Source organism: Spermophilus citellus (assembly GCF_964194105.1).
Source record: "Spermophilus citellus genome assembly, chromosome: 4".
NCBI classification, from domain to species: Eukaryota; Metazoa; Chordata; class Mammalia; order Rodentia; family Sciuridae; genus Spermophilus; species Spermophilus citellus.
The window spans coordinates 58,609,686-58,636,576 of NC_138185.1; the positions used below are offsets into that span (position 1 = coordinate 58,609,686).

At 40.5% G+C, this 26,891-nt stretch overlaps 1 protein-coding gene across 8 annotated transcripts in view; it reads left to right on the forward strand.

The window, feature by feature from the left end:
- Nucleotides 1-26,891, forward strand: part of LOC308646900 (uncharacterized protein) — a 132,649-nt gene that overhangs the window by 41,831 nt on the left and 63,927 nt on the right. For 5 of the 8 annotated variants that reach the window (XR_014021507.1, XR_014021508.1, XR_014021509.1 and 2 more), the window contains one exon: nt 11,722-19,080. The exons of 1 other annotated variant lie outside the window; for it this stretch is intronic. Coding sequence is in view for 1 of the 7 variants with exons in the window: in XM_081290453.1 (XP_081146579.1) it covers nt 11,305-11,315; nt 11,722-11,796 (86 nt within the window). In the remaining 6 variants the exon portion in view is untranslated. Of the gene's footprint in view, nt 1-1,481; nt 1,612-8,171; nt 11,316-11,721; nt 19,081-26,891 lie in introns of those variants that run through there. 2 more of the 8 variants (XM_081290453.1, XR_014021511.1) reach the window with 2 other exon arrangements.

The window sequence follows — 26,891 nt, forward strand, 5'->3', positions numbered from 1 at the left end:
AAGCTCTCAGTATCAGAGCAGATACTTCCTTTCCTAGCCAGCATAGCTCAATCTGGAGTTCTTTGGGATCTTGGGGAGGGAGGCAAGCTGTTTCCAAGAGGCAGGAGGAGAACTTTGGACATCTTTGTGTCACAAAGCATCCTCCATCTTCCTCCAGGGACACTCTTTGGTTCATTTGCCTTTGGCATAGCATGAGAGTTGCTTTCAGGTTTTCTTCCTTCTGTTTGCCTGGAGAGAGGAGACTCTCTGGTACAGTTATGGGGCTTTGAAAACGTGATGCCTTCCTATGGGGAGGGATGCAATCTTTCTTGCACTGCAGAAAAGGAGCAGAGCAGAGCTCTGGCTAAAAGATATTGCTAAGGAAATTTAAACAAAGCAAACTCAGGACACCTCAGATGCAAGACTTTGTTACTTAACAAGTTGGAGTAATAGCTATAAGGTCAGTGACTGTAAGTCTATCCTATAAACAAGGATTATAAGATTTAAACAGGGGCTTTACCTCACAACAGTGATGTCAGCAGCCAATGGCGACAGTTACCCTGCCTTTCTGTTTCATCCTTAAAGTGACAGTATCCAACTTTCCACTCTGCATCTATCATAAAGACACATTGATTTCCTTTCTGGAGAAACACATATTTCTTTTCTCCTGCTAAAAAGATAAATCTGACAGATTTTAATCAAATGTAGTTGTTCACAACTACAGAAATGCACAGAGTGCTGCATATAAAAACAAAAATACAATGGCTTCTAAAGAAGAAGGAATTTTTGTGGCCAGGTTTATTTGTAGACAACATGTGTATCTGCATATGTGTATCCCCAGGAGCATATCCAGAAGCACACTCAGGCACACACACACTCAGGGGTGCACTGAGGCCTGAGACTCCATTATTGTAATGTTCTCTATGATACTGTACTTGCATCCAGTGATATCAGCAAATGTTGGCTTAATTAATATTTCTGCCAAAACTGGATGCTCTGGATTCTTTGTTGAACCTGAGATTCTGTAATATTAGGGCTTGGTCTTTAGAATGAAGTCTTTCCCAAGGTGAAATTTGGCTTTCAGAGAAAGCATCATGTGAGATAGGACATTGAACATGAAGAATCATCATGTCCCTTATCCAACACGCTCTCATAACTATGTTTTTGTTTTGTACTTGGCTATGATTTGGTCAAGTGTGTTAGAAAGCACTTGCATTATTTCATGGAGTGATTCTGAGTAGCTCTTGTTATTCTTTTCAACATGTCTAAGGAGAGCCAAGATGTTTTTCTTCTGAATTTAGATAGACATTTAAACTGATTTTTCTTAAGATGATATTAAAAGTCTGTGGCAGAGAGACTTAAAATCAACAAGGCTTGATGCTTTTTTACATATCATTCATTGATGAGTTTGGTTCTTCTCATTATAGGTTGTGCATGAGCTGATTTTTGATGGGAATTTGTGAAATATTCAAGTCCTTTGCATGTTTTGTCTCTTCTTCTAGGTGTAGGTATGACTGACTGCATTTTCATTAGAGTGGAGGATCAGATGCCTCTTGTTCACAGCTTGTGTAAAATTTCCTGCCCAGATACCTCCAAAAAAAAAAAAAAAAACAACAACAACAACAAAAAACCCCCACCTTATTTCAGCTAATTTTTTGAGGTAAAATAATAATTCTCATCATGAGGGAAGTACAGCTATATTTTTTAATTGACCAATTCTTCCTTAAGTGGTTAATCTTTTCAAAATATTTTTTTTCATTTTATCCTCATAAATTTGAATATAATATTAAATTATATGATTCAAGAAGAAGTGTATGTTAGAAAGAAAACTATTTTGAGGAAAGTTATCTTAATTCATGTGTGGAGACTTAATACATATATGCATATCTACCAATTCATTTCAATGGGTAAAAACAGAGAACTCTTTTTTTTTTTAATGTGAGTCTAAAAAGTACAAAGATCTTTTGTATGATAACAAGCCCTCTGTGCAAATTGTGCAGTGCATTATTGAGTTAATTTTGATATTTACTTGGTTTTTGAGAATGAGCTCACAACTGTAATATTTGTCCTCAATCTTGGAGATATTTATTCTGAGAAGCACAGGGTAGGACATGGGAAAGAACATAGTGAGACCAAATCAGAAGTTACCTCACCAGAACAGCATTAGAAGAGGTTGATGTATAAATTTTAACAGGAATAAATTAACCTCTTAGAGTAAAAAGTAAGAAAAGGAAGCCAATACGCGTGGGTGAGTTCATTGACTTGAATATTATGATGTCTCCATTTAGCCCCAACCATGAAATTAATGGTTAAAAATTATCTCAGGTTGGGGCTATGGCTCAGTGTTAGTGCATTTGCCTGGCATGTGTGAGGCACTGGGTTCGATTCTCAGCACCACATATAATTAAATAAAATAAAAGTCTATTAACAGCTAAAAAATACTTTTAAAAAATTGTTTCAGTTTTCATCTTGTTCTGGTGTTATTTGACAATTTAACCCAAAATGCAAGACCTTGCTGACTCAGGAAATATATGATGCTTTCCTAAAAGAATATTTGTGATGCTCCAAACTATAGCTGCTAGAAGACATGAAGGCAAGCACAAAATATTATCTGGATCATGATTTATACATGCGGAACAGACAATAAACTCACCACACTCCTTTGCCCCCAAAGAAAGTGCTCCCAGCTAGCTATAACTTTAGAAAGTATTTTGAAGCAATAGTTCTCAAAGTTACCAAGTCTTTTTCTTATTTACAAAAGAAGCAATTCATTTTGTAGGACATTTCAAACTGGCAAATGTCCAACAACAATTTTGACCAAAGCTGGGTGTAAAAGGTATTGCAAAACATAAAGCGAGAGAATATTTAAGAAAGATGGGAACAAAAAGGAAAATTATTCATCCTTCCATATGGCTTTTTAAAGCTATTTACAATTATGCACCGTTTATAGTAGTTTCTATAAAATTTTCTCCATTGAGAAGGCAGAAGACTGAATAAGTTTGTGAATGCATCACAAAAGAAAGAGAAGGGATTCAGAACGACAATGGAATTTAGTTGATTGTTTGAGAATTCGAAGTGTGATAATGACACTGTTAACCAGGAGAATGGAGAATGTGATCTCATTTTCTTTTCCAGAAAGGGATTTTTAAGAACTTAACTGAAAATTAAAGTTGCTAGTGACAGTGTGAAAAGTAAACAATAACAATCCTACCACAATTATGCATCTGATTGAAATAGGTACAATGTATCAGAAGTCTAAAAACCAGGGTTTCCTTCACTCTTTCCTGCATGGAAATATGTGGGACAGAAAGGAGGAAGTATGGGATTTTGCAAGATGTATTTCCATAGCTTTATGTAAGGCACAATTTAGAGCATGCATCATGCCACCAATTCTTATCCTGAACATCTTATGACTAAACTCTAAAAAGATTGCTAGTCACTTAGAGGCTAAACGTGATTCTTGGAGATTTCATAGTTCATCCCAGAGCAGACAAGTATGGACTTTCTTACACAATTCCAACTAGGTATTGAGACATTTTATTCACTGAATCATAGACATTCACTGACAAACTCCTCCAACATCATCACCACTTGACAAGTCCTCATCTTCTGTTTTAAAGAAGGTGAAATTTTCTTAACTTCCATTTTGGGGGTGGCTTTTCATTCATCTTGAAGATAATCCTTGGAGTGCTTTCAAAAGTCTCCATAGATCCCTAAAATTGGGAAGTCAAATTATGGCATTTCCTAACTTTGGGCATAGAATGACCCTCAGTTTAGGTAATTAGCAGGTATTCAACCTCAGAGAGGTTACTAACACTTTTAAGACTTAATTTTATGACATAGAAAATAGAAGAGCAGTGTCTAGCTCACAGAGATGCATTAAAAGACCAGGGTAGAAAAGCTTACTAAATAGAAGTGAGCTAAAAGCAGGTGGAAAGAAGCTGGAGACAGACTTTACCTGTAGTTTTTTGACTGCTCTCTGTATCATTCTTAACCGTTGCTTTCTGCTGATCTTATCCACAGGACATGAATGTTTGCCAGATTCTTGTGATTGTTTCTCTCTGTCTCTCTCCCCTCTCTCTCTCAATCTCTCTCTCTCTCTCTCTTTCTCTTTTTTTCCCCAACACATTCCCTGCTCATCTTATTACCGATCATTCTGAGTTTGGAACCTCAGAACTTTAAGAAATTAAATCTTCTCTGAAGAAGTGTGACATCTATGATACAAGAAGACATTCAGGCCTGTTCTATTTACTAAAATTCTGTCCCAAAAACCTGAAATAGTTCATCCCCTGTCCACAGCACCCAGCCTTCCTCAGGATTAGTCACTTGTCTGACTCACTATGTAGCTAGTAATTCAGAGATAATCATGTTACCAAGATGCCATTTAATCTGTGTTTGGCATATCTCAAGTTTTCATCTTCATTAATTGAGCCATCAAAGTTTCCTTGGGCCTGACTGGTATTGGGCATAGCAGTGAATCACCCGGGGAGGGGAGGGGGTGTTTGCAGTTTGCATGGGAGCCTCTGGTTTGCCAGATGGCAGATGTTAATCTTCTGGCTTCAGGGGTGTGAGGGGACTAAGCTTGCCTGGCTCCCAGCCAATGGGGCTCACTGTCCCCTCTGATTATACAAGGGTCTTGTGGCATGATCTGCTTTCTTCTGCCAGCAAACATGAAGGCATGGAGTTTGGGGGATGGATGCCTGTTGAAAGGAAGGAAAAGTTTTCTGGCTTTCTTATGAAAAGGATTCCTCACTGTGTGTCCTTGCACCCTCTAGTCCATGTCATTGAATCATAAGATCACCATGGATGGTAACGTGGTATAACTCACAAGAATGTGAGCCAAAGAGTCAGAGAAGCTTGGCCCTGAATCCTGACTCAAGCTCTTAACTAATGTTTTAATACTTTTATGTTACTGTAACAAAATACCCAAGGTTGATCAAGAAAAGAGGTTTATTTAGCTCACAGTTTGGGAGGCCAAAAATCTAAACAGTATAGTGCCAGCTCTAGTGAAAGCCCTCTGGCTGTGTCACCTGATGGCAGCTGGCATCATGATAGTGTGAGTGCTATGTGGTAAAGACCATATTTCCAGACATGAAATCAGAGTGAGGAATAGGGCCAGTCTCAACCTCCCAGTCTTAACAGTCCACCACCTCCCCAAATTGCCACACTGAGGACCAAGCTCCCAATACTTCATTGTCCTTGGAAGTGTAGAATTTCACTCAACCCTTGGTTGACACGTGCCAAACACATCCAAACCATGGGGATTAGCTATGAGAAATGAAGTGTACCATTTAACCTCTTCCAGCCTCAGTTTCTCCCATTCGTATGATATGAACCTGATCCTGTCGCCATGGTATGTGCACTAAACAGGGAAGCCAGAGGAAGACCAACCGAATTCCACCAGCCGACTCTGCTGTTGGTGGGAGTCGAGCCCAGAGAAACTCTCAGACAGAGCTCCCAAGGGGCTGGATGGCGATATGTACCCCAGTGTCAGTGGGGTCTTGGGGATCCTAGTGACAGAGCCACACAATAATAGCACTCTTGCTTGTGGTTGAAGGAGACAAATGGAAGTGGGGAGGCCACGAAGGGTAATAATGAAATGAAGGCCTTGGATAAACGGGTGGTGACAGCCTGCCGAGTTGACTCGGTGAGTGTGACTTCCTCAATGTCTTAAAAGAAAAAGTTCAAGAAAGCAGGGAGGGAAAGGGGGAGAATCTAATTCATAAGCATCAGGGCAGGAGGGCCTGTGGGATTGTGGAATGTGCTTTCTCTCTCTTTATCTTCAGGCAGGAAGAAATCTTAGGGAAAATGTGAGACTGGAATGAAACAGAATGGCCTGAGATATGCATTTGATCCTATCTGAACTCTCATCTCTCAGGCTCCAGTTGCCTGAAGGCACTGCCCTCGTTTTCCCCATTTCTCACTGCAGACCCAATTTTTGTGGCTTGTTCACTGTGGAACTTGGAGAAGGTGTGGCACTTATTCTTGTTAAACCAGTTGAGAATTTCCTGGATTCCCAACCCTTTGGCCCTGCATAGAAGTGGCAGCCACTCTTGCAATCAATGAGACCTTTGTATACAGCAGGGCAGGATATTCCTGTGTGAGAAAGGACCACAGGGGGACTCCTGCCAGTTTTCTAAAGTCTGAGAACAAAACATGTAATGGGGCACACTTTGCAGTAACTTTCAGTTAATTTATGGTTTTAAATCTGAACATGGATTTATTGGAATGATCTGATTGTCACCACTGATCATAAATTACCACCAAGTACAATGAAGCAGAAAAAGAAATAATTTCCCTCTTGAATGACATCATTCATATGAGTCTTGCCTTATTCAAATCTGGGTGTCAATTTCCTTTAAAGACAATGAATTAGACAGACAAAAAGAAAGATCAGTCTGAAGAGGAGGGTTTGTCTATTATTCGCTTCTGTTTTTTGGAAGTTAAATTCTTGAGATCACATTGAAGATAAAAATTAGTTGGACATCTCTGGCATAAGGGAGGCTATACCTATGTCATATTTACATTTCTCACTACCATCTTCTTCTATGTATTTTCTTCCCTTCTACCTTTTCCTACTTCTTGGTTGGCTAATCAAGTGCCTAATCCACTTGAAGACAGTGATTGGTTCAGAGACGGGTATATAATCCAGGTTATGACAATCCAGGGTCTCTAGCAGATACTGGTTGGATAGATATAGAAAGAAGTGCACTCATTTCTAGAATAGCCACATATAAACCAATGACTGCTAGTGAAGGGAGCCTGACCAAGAAGGAAGTCATTGAAGAGAAAAATCAGAGGAGCAGGGAGCAGGAACAATAGTGAGATGGACAAGATGACTGTCCAAGTGCCTATATCCAGCCACGCCTGAAACCTGTACTCTCTAGACTCTTTTTTTATGGGAGCTGATCTATCTCTCTTTTTGGTGTAGCTAGTATGAATTGCCTTTTTGTCCCTCACAAACCCAAAGATTTCTGAGTGATTTGCAAAACAAAGATGCCAAATATTGCCACACTGAGAAACATGCTCTCATTTATCAAACATTTAGTACCAGCTTACTTTCTGGCAGAAAGAGCTTTTTCATAGCAAAATCCTATGACTCATTTGAACTATTTCAAATAAAGAGAACAAGTCTATGTGTTAGTTCAAGGCTATTTGCCATATCATTGGATATGTGAATAAGTTTATATGAGTGTATGTGTGTGTGTACACGTGTGTGTGTACATGTGCTTTCACTTCAATAACTAAATAGTAACTTGACCATATGTTGAAGCATCTGGATCATATGCTGCAACTAGATGGAAATTCACAAATTCTATGCCAACACTTTTATTTGTGACTACATTTGCATGAGGGAATAAAGAACTTTAATGGCTTAGACTAGAACTGTGGATGTGGCTCAGTGGTATGGTGCTTACTTTGCATGTACAAGGCACTGGGTTCAATTCCCAGTACTGCCAAAAAAAAAAAAATAATGACACAGTCTTATGTTCTTTGTGACTTGGGGAAATTTGCATAGCTTCTCTGTGTTTTCAGTTTTTATTTGTAAAGTGGAGATAACAGTGTCTAACAGTGCAAGTGAAACCTAATACATGTAAGGTGCCTAGAATAGTGGCTGACAGATAATAAAATTGCTCAGTAAGTAAGAGCTGATGCTATTATTTGTGCTGTTATTAATGTCATTATTTTTATTATCAGGAAGGAGACTTCACCAGTAGTTTGAATAACTTTTATGCACATGGTGCTTTATTTACTGTTTACATAGTACTTTCACATTTACTCGCATCATCCAATTAGTGATTCTACCATGCCACACAATATTCATATCAAATTTTGGCTAAATTAAAGTTAAAAAGAGCAATTATTTTTCCAAAGATTTATATGATATTGGACGGCATTTGCTGAATCCAGTATCACATCTGATTGACTGGGAAACACCAATATTTGTTTCTGTAGAAGAGTTTAATATATATATATATATATATATATATATATATATATATATATATATAAATTAAAAAAATATATGTTTAGAAAATATATTACCATGTGTATGGTTTTATATATATATATATATATATATATTAATAGAGATTTAACTCAAGGGCACTTAACCACTCCCTAACCCTTTTAAAAATTTTATTTTAAGTCAAGGTCTCACTAAATTGCTGATGGTGGCCTCAAACTTGCAATCTTTCTGTGTCGCCTCTCGAGTTGCTGGGATTATAGGCATGTGCCAAAATATTTTTTAAGCCAAGTGTGGTCTGGTCTTAAATGTCTTTAATCAAGATTGGGGGTATAAATACTTAAAACTTTGGTTACGGCTGTTAAACTTGTGAAAAGACCTGATCATGGGAGATGAAATATTATTTTGACAAGAATTTCTTTCTCTTACTTAACATATCATTTGATATCAAAAAGAAAAGTCTGAAGCAAATTAATTTTTTTACGTCATTGCTCATTTAGAGTACTTTTAAAGTTGGACCTCCTGGAAGATTTTGTGTGTTTCATGTTACTAACATCAACAGATTGTTGAGCTTGACACATCTGAAAGCTTTCTTCATGGATTTTTTTTCACAAAGGCATACATTCACAATGCTAAGTTATGCACTCAAACTAAAAATTAGTTTCTTTCTTCTTTCCCTCCCTTCCTTCCTTCCTTCCTTCCTTCCTTCCTTCCTTCCTTCCTTCCTTCCTTCCTTTCTGTCTTTCTTTCTTTCTCTTTATCCCCACCCCCATGGGAAAATACTTTTGAATCAACAATTAAGATCCTCAGTGATATTAAGGAGAAGCAATACTCTTGATCTTACATGAATTTCTGGAATAAGGCAAACACTGCAGTTACTAATTTATCAAAGTTTGCTCGCAATATATCCTTTAATTTTGGATCTGGATGTTATTTTATCCAATACATGAAAATATACCTTTTTTTAAATCAACTGTTCCTGGCACAAGGATGATGAAAGAGTAAACATAAATTTAATTCTATAAGTGTAAGTTTTAGTAGTTTCTTTTGCATAATAAAACAAAACAAACTAAAAGCATATTTAGATTATTTCTTCTTTGACTGAGCACCTGGTAGAAGTTGGAAAATACTCTGAAATTTTTTTTTCCTTAGGTTTCTATTCCTAAGTGACTTCTGGTTGCAAACTTAAAAAAAAACCAAGAAGTGTTTTTCATCTTGCATCATTGATCGACTGATCTATTCCCCTCCTAGATGCTTTGATTCATGAAGAGTGCTTAGTTTTACATTCTTCAATGGGCATCAAGGTGAATGACAAATTCTAGACTTACATATTGACTTCTAAGTAAGGACATTGACATCAATCATTATACAAAGATGAACTATAATTTTTAGGTTTTATGAATATTGAATGCATTTAAAAAAGTGAAACCAAATTCTCCTAGTACTTAAACAATTGATCTAAACACATGAATTAGATGCCCTTAGAAGCTGCATTAAAATACACTACAGAATCGGTAATATGCAGAAGAGGAGTGTTAGTGTTGGTGGTGAATCTGTTCAGGGAAAGGAGGTACAGGGAAAGTGAGCTTCACATTATCAATGCATTTCAGGTACCTTAGTTCCAGCCTTCCAGAAGTGATGCCCAAATAAAATTTAGACACCAAACATTATCCACAGAGTTCAGGTGGCTAATACACATACAGCCCAATACCCTGTACAGAGAAAGCATCTGGATATTCCTAGGTCTCTCTTACCTGTGGGATATGTGAATTCAAATTAGCATCAACAAATCTGAAGAATCTCCCATGGACACCAACAGGCTCCCTGATGCATGCCCTGGCCCCTGCCTTCACTCTATCTGGGCTCCATTGGCCTAAGGAATTCTCCACGGTCGTTCCCAAAGGGGAGTCAGGGTGACTGTGAGGTCCGTGGTGGAGTGTGTGGGGCAGATCCCTCTGTCTGTGTGTCACACTTCATCACTTCTGCCTGCAGGCAGCTCAATTTGGACCCAAGGCTTACAATGGCTTTCATCCAAACAGCCTCCAGGAGGGACATCCTGCAGTTACTTTCTTCATAGAGCATCAGACTAATTTTTTGGCACTGCTTGGGAAAACCACAGTGTCCTCTGCCATCCACCTGGCGTCACGTGTTTATGGAAGCCTGTGCTGCTCCACGGTCCTTCTCCTTCAGGCCAAGCCCCCCAAAATGTGGACATAAACTCATGCAAATAAGTGCTTTGAGGGTCATAGTGTAGAAGGGCAGGGTTTGTAGCCCCTAAGTCTGAGCACATTGTTTCATTACTATTCCTATATTTCATTTTAATGGATCACTTTGGATGGTGATTTAAACTTACAGTGATGTTTGGGTCTCAATAGGTTAAATAGATCCAGAAGTTTTCATGTAAGCCTTTTTTTGCGGTTCTGACTGTATGGAATTTTTAAGAAATTTATTACCTATACTTGGTAGTGCGGAGAGAGAAACCATCACACAAAATGAAGAGGAATTGAAGAAAATCTATGAAAGACCAAAATAAGTTTGCCGTGATGGTTTTGGGGAATGGTTCTGATATTGAGAAGCGTGGGGGAATTCAGTATTCAGTGACTTCTGCATGATATTTGCATGCAGAGAACTTTAAAAAGGTTACGTTTCTTTTCCATGTTCATATTTACTTTGTGTTAAGGTTATAGGATCTCTGTTGGCGATGTTGCTGATGCTATTTTTTGCAAACTCAAAATCAGTGTTCAAGTGGAATGGGATGGAAATTTTGAACTCCAGCAACAATAAATATATTTTATGTTCCTATAACATTCAAGCTGCACTGTGTCTAAGAGTCAGTGAAAGTTGTTTTTACCTTGAACTCTGGAAGCAAGAAAGAAACTTTTGTTTAACAATTTCAGAGATTTTGTCTTTGCACTTACTGCAAAGTCAAATGTAGATATAATCCACTTTAAGTGGTTTTGGCAAAATACCAAGTATGCCTGTTTTTTGATAAGGGGAGAAAGCACAAAACTTTTCGTGAACACACATTTTACCTGTGTTACAGATATAAGCCTGATGTCCATGCAGCCTTTGATCCAGGGGACCTATTAAATACTGTCCTGTACAGGAAGTAGGTGGTTGGTATGAAACTCAAGACATCTTTCTGATTCATGTTAATAATGTCTGATTCTGAATTTATAGAGTATCACATAAAAGGACCCTGTTTATATATTCTTTATTCCTGTCTTCTCAAGATGTAGAACTTTATACAATGTTTTGAAAGAAATGGTCTGAGGGTATTCAAGATGGATCAAACAAAAATCATTTATTAGGTGTTTTACTGTGTTCCCTCTAGGATTCCTTTACAAAGATATTTGGCAATGGGACAACTGTGTGTGTATCTCTCTTTTTATCCATCCATCTATCCATCCATCTACCCACCACGAATGTATGTGCTTTTCATTTATCTGTTTATGTTTTTGACTCACCATGGTTTGATATGCATAAAGACTGTAAGCTCCCTGAAGGGCAGGGCTGTGCTCCACTGCTGTTTTTGTTAACCCTGTAACACCTAGAGGAAGGCTCTCAAGAAAGAAAGCATCAGCTTATAATCATATCAACATTAGATTCCTGAAGATGTCTGTCCACTGACCTGTGGTTTATATACTTATCTGTTTGGGTGGATTGGGTGGGTCTCAGGCATTGTTGTACAGATGCTGAATTTGATCCTCATAGAGAGTGAGCGATTTATGATTCCCTCTTCGTCTTTCACCCCATCCATTTCCTGCATCCCACAGCTGGACACTTAATGTTGAGAGGAAGCCGTGTCGTCACCCTGCAAGTCTGGCAGAGCGAAGTGCTGCTGACAGACGGTATGTTTGGATTCGTGGGTTGGGTAAGCAACACTGGATAGAAGTCTTCCCACGGAGCACAGGACTTCTCCATCACCACTGGTACCTGGCCTGTGGGACCAGAGGGTGTATCAAACTTCACTGGACACAACAGAGAGCAAACATCAATAGGATTGACAATGAGGTTTCCAAATGAACAGCACAGTGGACACCATGGTGCCTTCAGCGTTTCTAAGTTTTTAAATTTGGTTCAGCCCTAAAGTTGCTGGACCCATCTTTGCCTAACTTTCACCTGATCCTGGGCATTGGACATAGCGGAAAGTTGCATGGAAAAGGGACCAACTATGACAAACTTGACTCACTGGACACATGATATCTTTGTCTGACAACTCATAACAAAACTTTCCTGTCTCCAAGAGTCACAGTGGGAAGCTTAACATTTACCTCAAGTACCACACATATTCTGGGATGGACATTTTAATGGTTTGGCTTGTCCTTGGCATTGTGCTATGTGCTGATACCATCTCATCTGATTCAACAAGCAGTTTATTGTGCATATACTACTTGCCAAGTGATGGTGCAGATGCTGAGAAGAGAGTGTAACCTGAGACAGGCACAATCTCAGCCCCTGAGTAATGAGGGCAAATGACAAGAAGGGAATGACCCTGTCATTAATGTGATGAAAGAATGGTCCCCTGAGACAAAAATAGCTTTTCTAGAGAGTTAAGCCTTCTAGAACTTTCTGGTTACCTTAGATTGCTCAAACTTCTTTGTGCTTTTACAGGTTGTTTCTGGGCTTGGGAGTTCTGAAATATTGTGAAAGCAACCTTGAAGAGGGTGTGGCAGGTACTGTGCTGAAATCTAGATACCAATCAAGGGAAAGTCTTATACTAGAACCTTCCTCAATTCAGATATTTTGTATCCATTTTGAGGATATAACTTGTATCACATATATGATCATCTCAATTATATTAATATAATACTAGTATGTGAACATTTGATCATGTTTAAAATGATCCAGCTAGAGGCTGGGGTTATGGCTCAGTGGTAGAGCACTCGCCTCACATGTGCAAGGCACTGGGTTTGATCCTCAGCACCACATAAAAATAAAAAAAATAAAATAAAGGCATTGTGTCCATCTACAACTAAGAATATATTTAAAAGAATGATCCAGCTTCTTGGGATGCCAGGGCCAGAGGATGGCAAGTTCAAGGCCAACCTGGGCAACTCAGTGAAAACCTGTCTAAAAATGAAAATTACAAAGGACTCGGGAGGTAGAGCACCCTTGGGTTCAATCCCCAGTACTACAAAAAAAGAAAAAGGGGAGAAAAGGATTTTGTTTTATGTCTCAAATAACTTTTCAAAGTCTAAAAGCCATCTATGAGGAAAAAACAAAAACAAAAACAGGTTTAAAGCAAAATGGAGTCCTATTTGGTACAGTCATTTATTTAAAGATGAGGTGGTACATTTTAAATGCCCCATACCCAGTAGTCTCCATCAAGTATCTCCTTTTGTAGAGCTATTTAACTCTTTTGGAATTTCTTTGCGCCATTTTCAAATGCTCTCAAACTTAATTGCTATGCAACGTTATTAGGCAGACTTAGTGTTCAGCTACCTTCCAGGGATTAGTCCACATTCCTTTCACTAATGTGAAAGCAGGAAAATGAGCAACACCCAATTGGCTCAAAAGCACATGCTGGGAGAAAGAGATGGAGTGTTCCACGTCCCATCAGTCTGGCAGCTTAGTTTGCAGTGATGAGCTGGAGAAGACGACTGTGCAAGAGAAGTGCCAATGACAGCACTGGTTAGTGGGTACTGAGTGTGTCAGGAAACCAGAGACCTGGTTTATATAACTCAATCCACTGAACATCTACTGAAGCAGATGCTGATGTGCCCATTTTACAGGGGCAAAACTGAGTCTTGGCATTCATGCCCACTTGCTCTCCATCACAGAGTCAGTACTAGATAAACTGGGGTTTGAACCCAGATCCATCTAATTCTATACTCAGGCTGTTGGTTTCCCCATGGGACTAGATTCAGACCTTCTTGCCAGTATTCCTTTCTAAGGGACAAGGTAAGTGTGCTCAATTCTCTCTTCAATCTATAATGATATACACAGAGCTGGTATCACTTTAACATTATCCATTAGTACTCTGGGAATTCTGGAGTGTCAAACAATTGCAAAAGGTACATACAATGTTGCATAAATATCACAAATATCCAGAGGTAGACCATATGGTCTGTGTTTGGGCTGGTGGCAGGGTGCAGAGGGAAGAGCATGGGTATGAGGCTGATCTGGCCTGGGCTGGAGACATGGTCCCACACAGCCGGCTGAGTGAGCATGACCTGTCTCTTTCCCTCCCCAGATCCAATTTCCCCACCTACAAAGTGGGGCTGAACATATCTAACTTGAAGGGATGTTAGGATAACTGGAAGTCATAAATCACAAATGTCTGTGTAGTGTAATAAAGTTGCTAATTGCCTCCCACTCAATAAGTGGTTGGAAAACTCCTTGGTAGTAAAGGTGCTTTTACTTTCCTGCTTAGCAACCATCCACCTGAGCCTATCGTGCTATGGAATGAAACCAACCTAGTGGCCCTGCCCGAACTGATCTGCCCATATCATCAGCCCCATCTCAGCCACTCTCCCTTTCACTGTTTTTTTTTTTTCTCATTCTTCACACAGGCCAAATGTTACCCTTCAGCCCCAGGATCTTTGAACATGATTCTTTGGCTCAAAAATCCTGTTTTACCCTCTACTCTTTCTCATCTTTGAGGTCTCAGCATAAATATCAGTGACCCAGAGAATCATCCTTGAAATCCCCAAATGTCAGACCTCTATCTTACATTTTCCCAGAGTGCCTTCCCATTGGGGAAACTCCTCCCAGTGGTAATTATGTACTTACTTCACATTAATTGTTTAACATCCGTCTCCATCACCAGCATGTAACCTCAAGAGGGGAACCATCTATAGTTTGTGATTTGAGGCATCATTAGCTGGTATTCTAAATAATCACTGAATTAATAAATAAGTTGACAAAGGATAGCCTTATTTCAAAGAGCCCCCATTATGTTTCCTTATCTTAGTTTGTTAAAAGAAGACCATGTGATGTGATCCACCAGGGCACTGACCAAAGTCACAGGAATCTGTCCCAAAGGCATGCCCCTTTCACCCCCTGATGAGAACAAAACTTCCTCGGGGACCATTCATCACCTGTGATGCGGCAGCCTTGTGTACCCCTTGAGCCTCATCCACTGACCAGAGTGACACACTGGATGAGAAAAAGATATCACCTCCCTGAAACAGATGCTTCATTTTATGATGGAAACGGAGAAACCGGAGCCTGCAGGTGCCGGGCTGACACGTGCTCTGTGGAGAATCATTAGAGTCTCTTTAGAGAACCGGGTTTACTCTGTGTTTAATCAGCCCCAGGCAGAAGAAATGGCTTCATTTCAGCTGACGAGAGCCAGATCACAAAAGCAAGATAGATGGCCAATAGGGCTCATCACTGTAAGCATATTGTCTTGATTTGAAGGAACACCCATGCTAATCAAGAGGGAGAGCGCGACTCAGCTAGCATTGACGATCAGTGGGTTTAACTTGCTGAACGCCTGTTAAGGAAAAGCTCCTGTTCGTTTTCTTAATTAATATTTTAAGGAAAGTGAGAACCATAAAACACATTCCTCAATCACTTCAGAAGTTCTTTGGTGTGGGATTCAAACCACTTAAGGAAGGACTTTTCATACCCGAAGTCTAAATCTCCACCCATAAAAAATATTAGGAAGGGTCATCCGTTCACTGCTTTGTGGGTGTTTGTTTCTTTTGGTCCAGGGGGATCAAACTCGGAGGCATTCAACCACTGAGCCACATCCCTATCCATAATTTATTTATTTATTATTTAGAGACAGGGTTTTGCTGAGTTGCTTAGAACTTTGCCATTGCTGAGGCTGGCTTTGAACTTGTGATCCTCCTGCCTCAGCCTCCCAAGCCACTGGGATTACAGGTGTGTGCCACGGCACCCTGCCATCCATTTATTCTTGATGCTTTTAATACACATTCAGTTTGCTAGTTGATCTGGAAATAGCCACAGATAGAGAGGATGTCATGTCTTATGTGGTCTTTGTTGGGCCTTTAGAGGTCCTCATAGTAGCCCAATCCTCTACTTGGGTTCCCGGCACCCCACCAGCCCCAGTTTTATTGAGGTGTATTATGAGCCTGCTGTATGTTAGATCTCCCAAAATTATTTATCATGCATAACTGAAAATCTGTACCCTTTGACACCTCTCTGTGTCACCTTCTCTCCAGCCCTGGAACCTCCATCTACTTCCTGATACTCTGCTTGCTTTTGGTCTGCCAGAACAGTCCTTGGTGAAATATTGTAAAATAGATATTTGGTTCAGTGGCAGTTAGCTTCCCAATTGCCAAAAATTGCCAGAAAAAAAAAATTGGAAGCCTGTGTGATAGCAATAACATATCTGAACTCAGCATCCTTGCCAAACCCCTCTTATTTGAAGTAAAAGCAGATAATGAGTAGTTTGGGTACTTACAAACAAGTGGATGCTTTAGAGTCATTTGGTATGTGTCACAGCCATGTTTTCATTACATCCCCTGAGCATTAGCACAAAGAGCTTTAACAGCCCTCCCCACCCCAATGACTCTTTTCCAGATGTTCTGAAACAACATCAAGTGACCCAGTTTACCCCTGAGAGGTTTATAAAGGTGCATTTATGGAGAGACTGGCTGAGCGAAGCTGAGATATTCCCTTGGCGGCTTAGTTCCTAGATAATCTCCCTGAACACGGTATCGAATCTTACTTTACCTAAGGCACATTGAAGACGGTTTTCAGAAAACGATATGCTAAATGCTCCCAAAGTGAAGAAGAAACTTAAGAAGCTTAACAATGGATGTAGAAATATTATCATCAGCTATCGGAGTAATAGTATCCAGTCATTCCCCACCTACAGGCACAGGATGCAGGCTTAAGCGGATGAAGAAAACCCTGTAGAAGTGTGGGGACTTAGAGTGTTTAAATATCAGCAAGTGGAGGGGAAGGACTTTGTTCGCATTAAACCTGAACACGTGTCATTCCCTCTTTGTGCTGAATAGGATGAAAGAGAGTGACAACAGCAAAACCGAATATGCCCCAGAGGCATGCCAAAATTTTACAGACCTTCCTTGGGAAGCAACACCAAGGAACAAGAGAAGTCACCATTTGTGGATAGGGGATTATTTTGTTCTTTGCATAGGGTAGCAAATACCAGAGTGGTCCCGAAGATTGGAACTCAGTTCTTAGCTTGTACAATGGAAATGAGCCATATCTCTAGGGGAAACAATATGTTACCTTATATCCAGTCACATGAAAAGAATGACCCATTCCCACCAAATGTGGGCATCAGGCAACATGTCAAAATCTGGTAAGAAGGTGGGCTAATTCTTCCACAGCACATCTGTTATGTGTGGATGTTCAGTGGAAGAAGTACCCCCCTGACCGGCCTCCAAAGTAAGCAACATGCCAGAGCCTTGATGTGAAAAGTGCTTAATATTCTACAGTACGTCAATCACCCAATGGCCACTAGTGCAAAACGAACAACCTTCCTAACATGACTTCCATTATGGCTGCTACAGAACTCACTGTGGTCATCCTGTTGAGGTATTTTACACATGAAAGGGAAAGGGAGCCCATGAGAAGCAGCTCCTGTGGAGCTCAGATCACCTGCTGGTGGCCTGATGTGTAGAGTCTTTTAAGGGGGAGACACCATTGTGCTGCCACACATCACCAACTAATGGATGACAGTCCTTTTGCTGACTTCTGAAATAGAGGGGCTTTCATCTCTTAGAACGCTGGGAAGACTTGCTTAGCATAGCCGTGTTGTGTCTAGCTCAAACTTTGGTAAAGATGCACAACTCCAACTTCCTGGTGACATGGATGCCCACTTGAGAGCCTCTTTGCTTTGGAAGTTCATGGTCTGGAACATCCAAGATTGAATATTTCAAGCCGATCCTCATTGCTGGTGCTTTTTTGATTACCGCCACTGATCTGCTCATAGTTAGAAACATGAGTTAAATTACCCTTATCTTAACATCCTTAACCAGCGATGTTGTTATTGGTCATGAAATTAGCCACTTCCTCTGATTTCAAATCCACTGACAGTTTTGGGTGGTTTGAGTTGAGTGGGTTGGACAAGGGGAAATAGGCGATTTCCTCTGCCTCTCATGAAGTTAATCTCTCATCCAGATACTGCTCAAGCATCTCTTTCAACAGCCGTCTTTATTCCCAGTTCAACAGTATAACTGTAAAGAACAAGTTTCTCCTTTAGAATGCTCCAACTCAAAGTCTGAATGATAGATGATTTCCCGGTCCTGAATAACACACTTAAGCACTGATATTTCTTTCAACAATTTATCCTGGTTTGAACAAAGACAGTCCATTTCTCACTTAATCATGAAGCCAGCATGTTATGTGTACGCAAACAAAAATATCTAGTACCCATTCTCATTTGGGGTGAAAAGAAGGATCTCAAAAGAATTTTATAGCTAGAAATAGTATTTTCTAGTGCCCACCATTTGACATTGGGGGGCTTCTGCTCTGCACAAATCTATGTTTTTAAAAGCCCAGCTTAGGAAGCTACAGGCTCAGGTCAGCTGAGAGAGCACACTTCCTTACCAGTGATCTCTGGGTATTCTTGGTTCACTCTGATAGTCCCAATAAAGAGCGTCCCTACTCCTTACTCTTTGTATCCTTTTGTTATGCACATGTCTCTTTCGAATCAGACCACACAAATAGCTCCTTGGACAACTCTTGTGGACACACTGACCCTGAATCTAGAAAGTATTCCCAGCTTCATCTGTTCCAGATAGTTTCTAAACATTTTAAACTTGTTCCTAAACTAGTTTAAAAACATTTGTTTTAGGGGCTGAGGTTGTGGCTCAGTGGTAGAGCACTCGTCTAGCATGGGCTAGACCCTGGGTTCGATCCTCAGCACCACATAAAAACAAAAAATACATGTCCAACTACAATTAAAAAAAATATATTAAAGAAAAAAAAAGTTTGTTTTAGCTAGTGTGTTTTTCTCAGCATGGCATAACTTAACTACTAATATGTCACTTCCATGGAGATATTTGCAAACTTCTTCAGAAAGGAGTCCTCATCACTTACCCCAACAAAAATATACTTAAGCTAGCACATTTTTCTCAAACTCTCTTTCCTTTATAAAAGCGCATTTCTTTAGATTTATAAACTTTTGTTCTCTATGCAAGGGTGAAACATTAGATAGTTTGTCAAATGTACTTGAATTACAAAGACCCAAGAGACCTTAACACCTTTGAGTACAGTAGTGATTTTTAGTAATCTTGTGACAAGTCTTTTTTTTTTTTATTGGTTGTTCAAAACATTACATAGTTCTTGATATATCATATTTCACACTTTGATTCAAGTGGGTTATGAACTCCCATTTTTACCCCGTATACAGATTGCAGAGTCACATCAGTTACACTTCCACTGATTTACATATTGACATACTCATGTCTGTTGTATTCTGCTGCCTTTCCTATCCTCTACTATCCGCCCTCCCTTCCCCTCCCCTCCCCTCTCCTCTTCTCTCTCTACCCCTCTACTGTAATTCATTTCTCCCCCTTGTATTATTTTTCCCTTTCCCCTCACTTCCTCTTGTATGTAATTTTATATAACCCTAAGGGTCTCCTTCCATTTCCAAGCAATTTCCCTTCTCTCTCCCTGTCCCTCCCACCTCTCATCCCTGTTTAATGTTAGTCCTCTTCTCATGCTCTTCTTCCCTACTCTGTTCTTAGTTACTCTCCTTATATCAAAGAAGACATTTGGCATTTGTTTTTTAGGGATTGGCTAGCTTCACTTAGCATAATCTGCTCTAATGCCATCCATTTCCCTCCAAATTCTATAATTTTGTCATTTTTTAATGCAGAGTAATACTCCATTGTGTATAAATGCCACATTTTTTTTTTTTTTATCCATTCGTCTATTGAAGGGCATCTAGGTTGCTTCCACAGTCTTGCTATTGTGAATTGTACTGCTATGAACATCGATGTAGCAGTGTCCCTGTAGCATGCTGTTTTTAGGTCTTTAGGGAATAGACCCAGAAGGGGAATAGCTGGATCAAATGGTGGTTCCATTCCCAGCTTTCCAAGAAATCTCCATACTGCTTTCCAAATTGGTTGCACCAATTTGCAGTCCCACCAACGATGTACAAGTGTACCCTTTTCCCCACATCCTCGCCAGCACTTGTTGTTGTTTGACTTCATAATGGCTGCCAATCTTAATGGAGTCAGATGATATCTTAGGGTGGTTTTGATTTGCATTTCTCTGACTGCTAGCGATGGTGAGCATTTTTTCATGTACTTGTTGATTGATTGTATGTCCTCCTCTGAGAAGTGTCAGTTTAGGTCCTTGGCCCATTTGTTGATTGGGTTATTTGTTATCTTATTGTCTAATTTTTTGAGTTCTTTATATACTCTGGATATTAGGGCTCTATCTGAAGTGTGAGGAGTAAAGATTTGTTCCCATGATGTAGGCTCCTTATTTACCTCTCTTATTGTTCCTTTTGCTGAGAAAAAACTTTTTAGTTTGAGTGAGTCCCATTTGTTGATTCTAGATATTAATTCTTGTGCTATGGGTGACCTATTGAGGAATTTGGAGCCTGACCCCACAGTATGTAGGTCGTAGCCAACTTTTTCTTCTATCAGATGCCTTGTCTCTGGTTTGATATCAAGCTCCTTGATCCATTTTGAGTTAACTTTTGTGCATGGCGAGAGAAAGGGATTCAGTTTCATTTTGTTGCATATGGATTTCCAGTTTTCCCAGCACCATTTGTTGAAGATGCTATCCTTCCTCCATTGCATGCTTTTAGCCCCTTTATCAAATATAAGAAAGTTGTAGTTTTGTGGGTTGGTTTCTGTGTCCTCTATTCTGTACCATTGGTCCACCCGCCTGTTTTGGTACCAGTACCATGCTGTTTTTGTTACTATTGCTCTGTAGTATAGTTTGAAGTCTGGTATCGCTATACCACCTGATTCACACTTCCTGCTTAGCATTGTTTTTGCTATTCTGGGTCTTTTATTTTTCCATGTGAATTTCATGATTGCTTTCTCTATTTCTACAAGAAATGCCATTGGGATTTTGATTGGCATTGCATTAAACCTATAGAGAACTTTTGGTAATATCGCCATTTTGATGATGTTAGTTCTGCCTATCCATGAACAGGGTATATTTTTCCATCTTCTAAGATCTTCTTCAATTTCTCTCTTTCGGGTTCTGTAGTTTTCATTGTATAAGTCTTTTACCTCTTTTGTTAGGTTGATTCCCAAGTATTTTATTATTTTTGAGGATATTGTGAATGGAGTGGTTGTCCTCATTTCCATTTCAGAGGGTTTGTCGCTGATATACAGGAATGCCTTTGATTTATGCGTGTTGATTTTATATCCTGCCACTTTGCTGAATTCATTTATTAGCTTTAATAGTTTCTTTGTAGACCCTTTTGGGTCTGCTAGGTATAGAATCATGTCATCTGCAAATAGTGATAATTTAAGTTCTTCTTTTCCTATTTTTATGCCTTTAATTTCTTTCGTCTAATTGCTCTGGCCAGTGTTTCGAGAACTATGTTGAACAGAAGTGGTGAGAGAGGGCATCCCTGTCTTGTTCCAGATTTTAGAGGGAATGCCTTCAATTTTTCTCCATTCAGAATGATGCTAGCCTGGGGCTTAGCATAGATTGCTTTTACAATGTTGAGGTATGTTCCTGTTATCCCTATTTTTTCGAGAGTTTTGAACAAAAAGCGATGCTGTACTTTGTCGAATGCTTTTTCCGCATCTATCGAGATGATCATATGGTTCTTATTTTTAAGTCTATTGATGTGGTGAATAACATTAATTGATTTCTGTATATTGAACCAGCCTTGCATCCCAGGGATGAATCCTACTTGATCATGGTGTACAATTTTTTTGATATGATTTTGTATCCGATTCGCCAGAATTTTATTGAGGATTTTTGCGTCTAGGTTCATTAGAGATATAGGTCTGTAGTTTTCTTTCTTTGAAGTGTCTTTGTCTGGTTTAGGAATCAGGGTGATGTTGGCCTCGTAGAATGAATTTGGAAGTTCTCCCTCTTTTTCTATTTCCTGATATAGCTTGAAAAGTATTGGTATTAGTTCCTCTTTAAAGGTTTTGTAAAACTCTGCTGTGTACCCATCCGGTCCTGGGCTTTTCTTAGTTGGTAATCTTTTGATGGTTTCTTCTATTTCCTCAATTGATGTTGGTCTGTTTAGGTTGTCTATATCCTCCTGTCTCAATCTGGGCAGATCATATGACTTAAGAAATTTATCGATGCCTTCACTATCTTCTATTTTATTGGAGTATAAGGATTCAAAATAATTTCTGATTATCTTCTGTATTTCTGAAGTGTCTGTTGTGATATTGCCTTTTTCATCCCGTATGCTAGTAATTTGAGTTCTCTCTCTTCTTCTCTTCGTTAGCATGGCTAAGGGTCTGTTGATCTTAATTATTTTTTCAAAGAACCAACTTTTAGTTTTATCAATTTTTTCAATTGTTTCTTTTGTTTCGATTTCATTAATTTCAGCTCTGATTTTAATTATTTCTTGCCTTCTACTTCTTTTGCTGTTATTTTGCTCTTCTTTTTCCAGGATTTTGAGATGAAGTATGAGATCATTTATTTGTTGTTTTTATCTTTTTTTAAGGAATGAACTCCATGCAATGAATTTTCCTCTTAGAACTGCTTTCAATGTGTCTCATAGATTCCGATATGTTGTGTCTGTGTTTTCATTTATCTCTAAGAATTTTTTAATTTCCTCCTTAATGTCTTCTATAACCCATTGATCATTCAGTAACCTATTGTTCATTCTCCAAGTGATGCATGATTTTTCCTTCCTTCTTTTATCGTTGATTTTCAGTTTCATTCCATTATGGTCAGATATGATGCATGTTATTATCTCTATTCCTTTATATTGTCTAAGAGTTGCCCTGTGACATAATATATGATCTATTTTTGAGAAGGATCCATGTGCTGCTGAGAAAAAAGTGTAACTGCTTGATGTTGGGTGGTATATTCTATATATGTCAATTAAGTCTAGGTTGTTAATTGTGTTATTGAGTTCTATAGTTTCCTTATTCAACTTTTGTTTGGAAGATCTGTCCAGTGGTGAGAGAGGTGTGTTGAAGTCTCCCATGATTATTGTATGGTGGTCTATTAGACTCTTGAACTTGTGAAGAGTTTGCTTGATGAACATAGCTGCACCATTGTTTGGGGCATATATATTTATGATTGTTATGTTGTTGGTGTATGGTTCCCTTGAGCAGTATGTAATGTCCCTCTTTATCCCTTTTAATTAACTTTGGCTTGAAATCTATTTTATTTGATATGAGTATGGACACTCCTGCTTGTTTCCGAAGTCCATATGAGTGATATGATTTTTCCCAACCTTTCACCTTCAGTCTATGTATGTCTTTTCCTATCAAATGCGTCTCCTGTAGGCAGCATATTGTTGGGTCTTGTTTTGTGATCCATTCTACTAGCCTGTGTCTCTTAATTGGTGAGTTTAAGCCATTAACATTTAGGGTTATTATTGAGATATGGGTTATCCTTCCAGCCATATTTGTTTATTTATGTTACTGAATATGGTTTGTTTTCCTCTTTGATTATTTTCCCCCCTTTACTGTCCTACCTCCCACTGTTGGTTTTCATTGTTATTTTCCATTTCCTCTTCCTGTAATGTTTTGCTGAGGATTTTTTGGAGAGATGGTTTTCTAGCTGCAAATTCTTTTAACTTTTGTTTATCGTGGAAGGTTTTAATTTCATCTTCCATCTTGAAGCTTAATTTTGCTGGATACACAATTCTTGGTTGGAACCCATTTTCTTTCAGTGTTTGAAATATGTTATTCCAGGATCTTCTAGCTTTCAAAGTCTGTGTTGAGAGATCAGCTGTTATCCTGATTGGTTTATCCCTAAATGTAATCTGCTTCCTTTCTCTTGTAGCTTTTAAAATTCTCTCCTTATTCTGTATGTTGGGCATCTTCATTATAATGTGTCTAGGTGTGGATCTCTTATGGTTATTCACATACGGCGTCCTGTAGGCTTCTAGGATTTGGGATTCTGTCTCGTTCTTCAAGTCTGGGAAGTTTTCTCGAATTATTTCATTGAATAGATTGCTCATTCCTTTGGTTTGGAGCTCTGTGCCTTCCTGTATCCCAATGACTGTTAAGTTTGGTCTTTTAATGTTATCCCATATTTCTTGGATGTTCTGCTCCTGGTTTCTTAACAGTCTTTTTGAGCTGTCTCTGTTCTTTTCAAGTTGAAATACTTTGTCTTCATTGTCTGATGTTCTATCTTCTAAGTGTTCTACTCTGCTAGTAGTATTCTCAATTGAGTTTTTAAGTTGGTTTATTGCTTCCTGCCTTTCTAGGATTTCTGTTTGTTTGTTTTTTATAACCTCTATCTCCCTGTATAGTTGATCTTTTGCTTCCTGGATTTGTTTATGTATTTCATTGTTGAAGAGATCTTTCATTGTCTGATTTTGCTGTCTAATGTCTTCCTTGAGACTCCAGATCATCTGAAGCATGTATCTCCTGAATTCTTTATCTGACATTCCATCTGCTGCGGATATTACCTCTTCTAATGTTGAGTTGACCTGCATTGCTTGTGGTCCTTTCTTTCCTTGTCTCTTCATACTGTTCGCGTTTCTTTCTGCTTACTGAGACTGTTGTGTTGTTGAATTTTTCCCCTATATATTTGTATTACTCTTGTATAGTTGCAAAGTCTCCCGCGCAGGCGGGCAGGGGCTCTGCTCCTCCTCCAATTGGGGCACTGTGCCTACCACATCGGCAGGCCGCTGGGCCTGTTCTGCTGTTTGGTAGCAGGTGCGCCTACCTTGCAGGCGCGTGGGGCGGCTCTGCCACTCCCAGGTTGCTGGGCCTGACCTGCTGGTGGGTTGCAGGTCCGGCTACCTTGCAGGCACGGGGGGAGGGCGCACACCTATTTGTATTTAGACAGTTACGCGAAATGGAGGACGTAATGCTTGGGATGAAAGTTGGGGGGAAGGGGAAGGTAGGTGCTCTTGAAAAGAAAGAAGGAGAGGGAGATAGATAGCATAGAGGAGAATGGAAAGAGCAGTAAATCTTGTAAGGGGAGAGAGAGAGGGAAAAGGGAGAGAAAAAATTAAAATGAAATAGGAAATAAAATTAGGTCTTAGAGATCCATTTTCTTCTCTTCCCGTAGGCAAAGCTGTGCCCTCCGGGCTGAGTTTTGCCCTCAATGTGTCAACAGCAATCCCTGTAAGGCGGTTCCTGGGAGTCTCTCAATCCTGTTGGACCAGAGCCGTTTCACTTCTACGGCCCCTCCTCCCCTTCCTCCTGCCAGCCATCCAGGTCCTGCTCACCGGAGGCAGTTCCCCAAGGATTTGGTTACACTTTCAGCCCCACCGAGTGCTCTGTTTCCCTAACTACTGAGCACTCTCGCTGTCATTCATCTAAGCCCCAGTGCTGTGGAGCTGTGGTCTGGGAGTCAATTGTTTAATTTTTCCGGACCCCTTTGGTGGGCACACCTTCGGAATCTGGCAGCTAAGACCATTGGTGTCGCTGCTGGTGGTAATAGGAGTTGGGGGTCGAGGATCCCCTCTACTTCCCTCAGCCCCTACAGTCACAACCACACTGCTGGCGGTAGGAGGAGTTGGGGGTCTGGAGTGTCCTCTGTTTCCCTCCGCCCCTACCGTCACACCCTCTCAGTTTGCGGTTGGGGGATTTGGGGGTGGGGAGTCTTCTCTGCTTCCCTCTGCCCCTACAGTCACGCCTTCATCACTGGCAGTAGGGGGAGTTGGGGGTGGAGAGTCCTTTGGCCCTTACGGTCACGCCCACGGAGAGATTTTGAAGTTTCCCGGTTGTTTGTATCTGGTGTGGGTGGGAGTCACACACCTGCTAAAGTAGTTTCCGCTGGGAAGGAATCTCTTTGGCCGAACTTTGGTGACTTCCCCTCTCTGCTGTGGCGGGCCCCTGGCTCCTTGCCGGAGTGTCCGAAGGGAGGGGTGGAACTGGCTTTTCTCTGGTCTGACACAATCTCTGGTTTTAGTTCCCAGTTCGCTATTTCGTAAAGGGTTGGTTAGATTCCCTTCATGCTTTCTGGGGGGGGGGGAGCCGTTCCCCGGGTGGGCGGGGCTGTTAGTAGAGCCGGGAGGGCACGGGCTGTCTGCTGGGCCAGGCGGGGACACTTCTCGCTGTGACGGGCCGCCGGGGGCTGCCTGTAGAGCCGGGCAGCTGCGGCCGCGTGGCTAAGATCCGGGTGGGCGGGGTGGCCGATTGCTGAGCGAGAGCGGGGCCTCCCCGGGACGGCGGGATGGCTGGTGCCGTCTGTGGGTTCGGGTGGGCCGCGCCGCTCGGGGCCGCTGGCCGCTTGCAGAAGCGGCCGGCGGCTGCGGGACTGGACCTCCGGGCCCACTTGGCCGGCCAAGATCCACTTGTCTGGGACAAACTGACACTTCTAATAAACCTACCAATTCCCGGCAGGTCCCCTCTTAACGGAATTTTGCTAGAAGTTCCTCAGTAGGTAGACTGCCGCTGTTCCAATGGGTCTTTCTGATCCCGTTAATGTGGAGACATTGGAATCGCTGCTTCCTCGCCGGCGGCCATGTTGGATCCTTGTGCTTGTGACAAGTCTTCCAACTGGCAGTTTCTGGGGAACTGACATCTGCTTCTCCCATGGGTGCTTCTCAAGATAGCAGTGAGAATGAGAATTCTCAGAATTCTCCCCTGTGTGGAGCCCACTGTGAGTCGAGAGAGGAGTCCCTGCCCTGCAGAGGATGTCTACCTACTCCCTCTCCTTCTCTGCTGTGTGAATGTAAGACTCAGTAAGGCACTTTGAAAAAAATTCATGTCTCATCACAAAGAAACAGCTGTGTACTGCTGCAGTTATTAACTTTGGAAAGATATTACAGAAAGGTATTTGCTTGAAACCAGTCCGTTCAGCTAGAGTCCCCTCCCCCCTTCAGGTTTTCACATCGTGGTGTCTCCTCCCTGTTGTCTAAGTGTTACCCTGTTTTATCTTAAGACTGGGGGACACCAGGGCTGGTAATTCATGGCTCCCATTA